This window comes from Archocentrus centrarchus, chromosome 12 (assembly GCF_007364275.1).
Source record: "Archocentrus centrarchus isolate MPI-CPG fArcCen1 chromosome 12, fArcCen1, whole genome shotgun sequence".
NCBI classification, from domain to species: Eukaryota; Metazoa; Chordata; class Actinopteri; order Cichliformes; family Cichlidae; genus Archocentrus; species Archocentrus centrarchus.
Window position 1 is genome coordinate 422,899 of NC_044357.1, and position 7,444 is coordinate 430,342.

At 39.0% G+C, this 7,444-nt stretch overlaps 1 protein-coding gene across 1 annotated transcript in view; it reads right to left on the reverse strand.

Annotated features, from left to right (window-relative positions):
• LOC115789081 (ras-specific guanine nucleotide-releasing factor RalGPS1) overlaps positions 1–7,444 on the reverse strand; it is a 94,778-nt gene that overhangs the window by 40,154 nt on the left and 47,180 nt on the right. The window contains exon 10 of the mRNA XM_030742270.1: positions 2,967–3,104. Coding sequence (XP_030598130.1) covers positions 2,967–3,104 — 138 coding nt within the window. The remainder of the gene's footprint in view (positions 1–2,966; positions 3,105–7,444) is intronic.

The following is a 7,444-nucleotide window of genomic DNA, read 5'->3' on the forward strand; positions in this document are numbered from 1 at the left end:
ACGTTTCCAGTCCGAATGACATTCCCATGTCATTGCTGTAGATCCTGGTGGTGTGGATCTGTGAATCAATATCTCATTCACTCCTGACATACAGCTTGATGTCATCCATGTAAAGGAGATGGCTGATGGTTGCTCCATTTCGTAGGTGGTCTCTAGTCTTGTTCTCCACTTTCCCATTGAGTTCTTGATGAAGGCTCTTAGGGTCCTGTTGTTCTTGTACAGTTCTAGGCATTCCAGGATTCATGTGTGCGACACTGAGTCATAGGCTTTCTTGTAATCAATCCAGGCGATGCACATGTTGGTCAGTCTAGTCTTACAGTCTCGAGTGACTGCTCTATCTACCAGTAGCTGGAGTTTTGCTCCCTGGTATCTTTGCTAATTCCTTTTTGGGCCCCGCTCATGTATTGTGCCGTGTGTCTGCTCATCTTAGCTGCTATGATTCCTGACAGGAGTTTCCATGTTGTACTGAGGCAGGTTATTGGCCGGTGGTTGAATTGTCCGGTCCCTTCAGGGGATCCTTGGGGATCAGGACTGTCCGGCCTTCAGCCAGCCATTCTGGGTGTATCTTAGCCCATAGCAGCTGGTTCATTTGTGCTGCCAGGCGATCATGGAGTGCAGTTAGCTTCTTCAGCCAGTAGGTGTGGATCATGGCAGGGCCTGTTGTGTGCATAATGCTAAGCACAGAGAACCAGAAAGTGAGCATCGGCATAGCTGTTTAATGAACGCTGCAACACGGCAAAAACCCATACAACAACGGGGCTGCACTTTCTTAGGTACGTTTTTTTCAAATACCCCCAAGCCACCACAGGGTGGCACAGTTTACCCCATAACAGGGCCCGGTGATGTCCAGCTCTTCATACGTGAGACTTTTTCTTGAATGTCTGCCACTGTGATTGTTACAGGAGTCTGTTCAGGGAGGTTGCTGTGGTCAGCTCTTAGATCCACTAACCACTGAGCATTGGTATTGTGTGTTGCATCCTTCTCCAATTTGCTCTTCCAGTATTGCTCCATTTCCAGCCTTAGTGGTGGGGGTGCTGTTCTGATATTGCTCCCCTGCCACAGAAAGTACACCTCGGATGGTTCAGTGGAGAACATCTGGTTTATTCTCCTGGCTACTTGTTTTATACACATACATACACACACCAACACATTTTATATATATATATATATATATATATATATATATATATATATATATATATATATATATATATATATATATATATTATATAATATTTATATAATATCATATAATATTATATAATATTTATATATTATATAATTTTTTTTTCTCCATTTCTCCAGGACCCTGAAGAGCTGCTTCTTCACAGCACTGTACAACTGTTCCTCTGACATCAGATCACTGATCTATAGATGACTAGGAAACAGGTTCTATACTGTTCCTACTGAAAGATGTACATGCTGTCATTTATGGAGTTATGTTAATTATGGAGTTCCACACTGTGTTAGGACCAATTCTATTTACATTATACATGCTTCCCTTAGGCAGTATTATTAGAAAGCATTGCATCAATTTTCATTGTTATGCAGATGATACTCAGCTTTACCTATCAATGAAGCCAGATGACGCACATCAATTAGTTAAACTGCAGGAATGTCTTAAAGACATAAAGGCCTGGATGACCTCTAATTTCCTGCTTCTAAATTCAGATAAAACTGAAATTCTTGTTCTCGGCCCCACAAATCTTAGAAACATGGTGTCTAACCAGATACTTACTCTGGATGGCATTACTTTGGCCTCCAGTAACACTGTGAGAAATCTTGGAGACATTTTTGACCAGGATATGTCCTTCAATGCACATATTAAACAAATATGTAGGGCCGCTTTTTTTGTATTTGCACAATATTTCTAAAATTAGAAACATCCTTTCTCACAGTGATGCTGAAAAGCTAATTCATGCATTTATTACTTCTAGGGTGGACTATTGTAATTCGTTATTATCAGGCTGTCCTAAAAGCTCCCTGAAAAGCCTTCAGCTGATCCAAAATGCTGCAACTAGAGTCCTGCAGGTTTTAGATGTGTCCCTGATCCAACACACCTGAATCAAATGGCTGAATTACCTCCTCAGTATGCAGTCAAGTTCTCCAGAGTCCTGCTAATGACTTCTATATTTGACTAGTCCAGTTGAAGAGCCCTGGACTAGAAAGAGAGAGCAGATTTCTCCCATATTAGCTTCTCTTCATTGGCTCCCTGTTAAATCTAGAATAGAATTTAAAATCCTTCTCCTCACATACAAGGTCTTGAATAATCAGGCCCCATCTTATCTCAAAGACCTTATAGGCCCATATCACCCCAATAGAGCAATTTGCTTTCAGACTGCTGGCTTACTTGTGGTTCCTAGGATATTTAAGAGTAGAATGGGAGGCAGAGCCTTCAGCTTTCAGGCGCCTCTTCTGTGGAACAAGCTTCCAGCTTGGATTCGGGAGACAGACACCGTCTCTATTTTTAAGATTAGGCTTAAAACTTTCCTTTATGATAAAGCTTATAGTTAGGGCTGGATCAGGTGACCCTGAACCATCCCTTAGTTATGCTGCTATAGGCCTAGGCTGCTGGGGGGTTCCCATAATGCACTGTTTCTTTTCATTCACCTTATTTACTTTGTTTAGACTCCACTCTGCATTTAATCATTAATTGTCATTAATCTCTGGCTCTCTTCCACAGCATGTCTTTTCTCTCCCCTCAGCCCAACCGGTTGCGGCAGATGACTGCCCCTCCCTGAGCCTGGTTCTGCTGGAGGTTTCTTCCTGTTAAAAAGGAGTTTTTCCTTCCCACTGTGGCCAAGTGCTGCTCACAGGGGATCGTTTTGACTGTTGGGTTTTATCTGTATTCTTGTAGGGTCTTTACCCACAATACAAAGTGCCTTGAGGTGACTGTTTGTTGTGATTTGGCGCTATATAAATAAACTGAATTGAATTGAACTGAATTGAATTGAATTCTTTCTTACCATAGTTACATGACATCTGCAGGTCGGAAATAACTCTCAGAAGGTTATTCATCTGGTTGGTCCTCTGCTCTGTCTCTATGATGCTGTCTGATGCAGGATAAGCTGAGTCAATGTAGATAATGTCCAATAGGTAGATCCCTGCAGGAAGCCCAAAACAGCAAGTTAAACTTGTCTAATGACAGGAATAATGATTCACATGAAAGCATACCCAATCATTTCAGCAGAAGAATATATCACTTAATGAACGCTTTAATGCTGACAATACCCAGCAGGAGTGTTTTCTGTATTTTTTCTTTTTAGTCTTTCTAAGAGAGAGAGCGTTTCAGAGATCTACAGGAGCTGCCACAGGATTTCCCTTGGAAATCATTAATACAAATGTGTTGGATAGAAGCATTGACAAACACTGTTAACCTTGTTCATATGGGGGGGCTCAAAATGTGATACGCCCCCACAGGTGGTAGAGAATGGCCGAGCTACGATCCTGTGGGACTTCCAGATGCAAACTGGTAATGGCTAACTGACCAGATTTAGTAGTGGAGAACAAGCAGAGGAAGAAAGCCGTAGTAAGGGACGTTGGAATACCAAGTGATGCCAACATCAAGAAGAAAGAACACAAGAAAATAAATACCAAGGGCTCAGAGAAGAGCTAGAATAATACCTAGAGTTAATCCAAACATTCAAATTGTTATCTTTGTCAGATTATTATCTCTATAGTCAAGCATAAAACACAAGTATCAAAAGAGAAGAACACATGCATTCACTGAAATTGAACATAAGCTACAAGACTACAAACAGGCTCAGGCTGCAAACCGGACACATTTGAAACTGTGGTGAAGAGGTGACAACATTTTTATCATAGATAATCCCTCTGCACCACTATCTGGACAGAAAGTGAAGCCGTGAGCTACCACAATGACAGATACAGGCATGTTTTCATATTTCACGCAATAACTCTGTACAATGAGGCACACCTAGGTATATAATATATAACTATTATATAATTGCATCATGTCCTGCTCCCCACCCAAAAAACGAAAAAAAAAAAAGTTTGTAAAACTTTGACATTTTATAATACCTGTGGTGCTGGAACAAAAGCAGACTTTTCCATGTTTCCGAGGGGATTACTTACCAACAAAGCCACATGAGTCATCCTGACAATGCGGTACACATGGGCTCACACTGCAGAGACACACAGCTATCAAACTGACAGCCAACATACAAAGAAGGAACTGGGGAAAGCAGGTATGTGTTCAGGCAGATTATCACTTTTACTAAACATGTGGAAAATGTGAAATATAACATTAAGTCTTTAGCAGGACTGTAGAGTTATTTTGTGAACAGTTTGTTTTATTTTTTTCTAAATAGTTGTAAAATTCTGCTGCATACATAAGTCAGCTGATGATGTGTAATTCTCAGCTGGTGGAGTGCCCCAACAACATCTAAATCAGACACAAACTCAGAGTAGATATACCATAGGGAAGAGAAAAGAATAAACTGACATTTATACAGTGCTTTTCAAGTCTTGCTGGCCACTCAAACCACCAGAATATCAGCTTAAGACAAACCAGAGCCCACATGCAAGAGTGTGTTGAACTTTCAATGCTAAACCATACACGGATGGTTGAAATCTTTTTTTTCTTCTGGCATGTTCATCTGTAAATGATGAATACACACAATTAACTGTGCAGTTTTGAATTCACTCCATTTACCTCCCTGTAACAGTCTGGAACCTCTTTTCATTGTGCAATCATGGAAACCAAGACTGACTCAGTTTAATTAACCAGAGAGATGTGGTTATCAAGCAGATGTGGAAAAATCATTTACTAAAAAGGATGGAAAGACTTTAAGTGAATGTATTTTTCCTAAATTACTAATGAAAACATTCCAATTTTTTTTCACTAAAAGTAGATGCGTGCGTGTGTGTGTGTCTCTGTGTGTGCCTTTCTTAGCTTTCAGACAAATTACATCACTGCTTTAGAAATTATGTAACATGTTTGGGAAAAACTCATTTCTAACTGTAGGTTGGTGACCTCTAGTGTGTTTTGCAACAAGGACATTTTAACTCATCTGAAGAAAGCCAAAACAGATTTGAAGTCTCTCAGGAAGATTCAATCAACATTTTTGAAAGGAAAAGAAAGAAATAGCCTACTATAAGCTGCATCAAGGGGAAACTGATGCTGCAAGTGTTTTATTTATGACAACACAAGCCATATTAAAACAGAACCATCAAAAGGTTACCCACTTGGTGTGATTTACCACAGTCCATCTATAAATGGCCATTTCGGTAATGCTTGCAGACAGTTTAGCTGGGCAGTTATTTTGAAAAACCCCAATCTAAATGATTGGAGAAAGAGCCATACCATTAGAGGATATAGAAACTACATATATGTGCGGCCTTATTACCATAAAAAGGCTTCTAAAGCTTTGGTAACTTTAAGATATAGTTTAAAAAGCTTTCTCCCTGCAAGCTCTCCTGGTAGGGGAATACACAAAGTTATACAACATTACCGCTTCATTAGCATCTCAATCCAGGGTGGTGACATAATCAACATCTCTGACTACACACTTCACAAGAACACCAAATATACAGCATATAACTTCACATTTTAGTTACAATGGGTCAAACAAATCAAGTTCCCTTACGTTTACCTTTACTTTACTACGAGAACGAGTGCGTATGCCAACCACCAGCCAGTGTAAATTATCATGAACCAGTCTGCATATGTACTATAACAGCAGCATAACTGGTTGTTGATTGATTCTTTGGAGGGTGGAACAACCACAATCCTTATAATCACAGAATTCTCCCATAGATTATTGCCATGTCTGTCTCTAATGATGTCTCCTGTTTTAACATTCTATTATGTAATAGAATGTTGTATTATGTATGGTATTATGTAATAAAAGTGATTTATTTAGTTAGTTAGTTTGGTGGAAAATGGTTGGGTACAAACACCTAGCTGACAAAATTTCCAAATTCTTACAAATTGGCATAATGCATTATTTTTTCACATTTTCTAAAAAGGTGACTGAACAGATAATATTTTATCAATAACAAAGACAATGACATTGCATTAAAAAACTGACTGAAGGAGTTGATATTAGGATTTTTAGTTAGGAAAATAATAAGGATGCACCTAAAAATGTTTAATGGAGGTGATGCTCAACTTAAAGATTTTTCTCACTTCTATGGAATCTTCCTGAGAGACATTTAATGCACTTTTCTTTTTTATGATGCAGAAATATAAACATAAAAAAGCTCTCTTATATCAAATACTGCTATATTAAATAGTGTGAGTTATTTTGCCATAAAGTAGAGTAACCAGAGATGATAACACACTCCCCTTCAAATGTATTGGATCAGTAAAGCCAGTCCCTTTATTTTTGCTGTATACTCAAAACATTTGGGTATGACATTAATTATTCAAACATATTATCTATGACAGCAACAGCTAACCTAACACCTGTGCTAACTGCTAATCTAGAAAACACACTGAGCTCCAGAATGATGTTACATGTATAGAACTATAGGATGTGTGCCTTTTAAAATGTAGTCATATTTAACTTAATTTAATGAGCATTCAGTCACATTAAAACCATCAGCATAGATCTTTTTAAGTGGAGCAGCTGGGCTATGCCAGGGTACTGGAGAGGAGCTGAACCTTAGATTCAGGAGGAACAATGTGGCTTTTTCCCTGGTTGTGGAATACTGAACCAACTTTTCATCCTCTAAAGGATATTTGAGGGTGTGTGGGACTTAGAGAAGGTAATCAGCTGAATCCCTTGGGGTGTCCTTAGCGTAGAACCTAGTGTTACTGTAAGTCAGATCAGGTTTTTTTGTATAGTTACATTTGCATTGCAATAATCAATGTCAACCTATTGATATGATTACAAAAGCTGTTAACCAAATTTAAGGACCTATTCATTTAAGTAGACAGCCATTTCCAAACAGCATCAACACAAAACAGCTTCACCAAACACGTGTGGAAAGTAATGACTTCACCCTTAAACATTTATAGAACAGAAGTTGAAATGGTGCACGGAGAACCTTCATCATTAACGATTACACGCCAAGTTGACAAGATGTGTGCACACTCCACAACTGCCAACATGTACAACCAGAAAGACTCCACTGATTAGGGAAGAGGATCATGGAATCTAGTTGTGGAAATAACCCCTCAGACAGTGTTTTAACATTTTGTCTGCTACTGTAAAGATGAAACAAACTAACAGGGTGAAGCCTCAATATTGGAGACTTCTCACCTCATAATATCAGTGTTGCATGGAAAAAACAAACAAAAGAAGCAACTTTTTCAAGGACATGAGAAATGCAAGTCTATTCACAAAAGATGACAATGTATTGCTTGAAAGTCTTCTCTTAGCCTGGGTTAAAAACACTTCCACTGTGTTTTTGTTTTTCTTAGTGCTACACCCAAACCCCACTGAGATACACTGGCTGTACATGATATCAGCTGTCC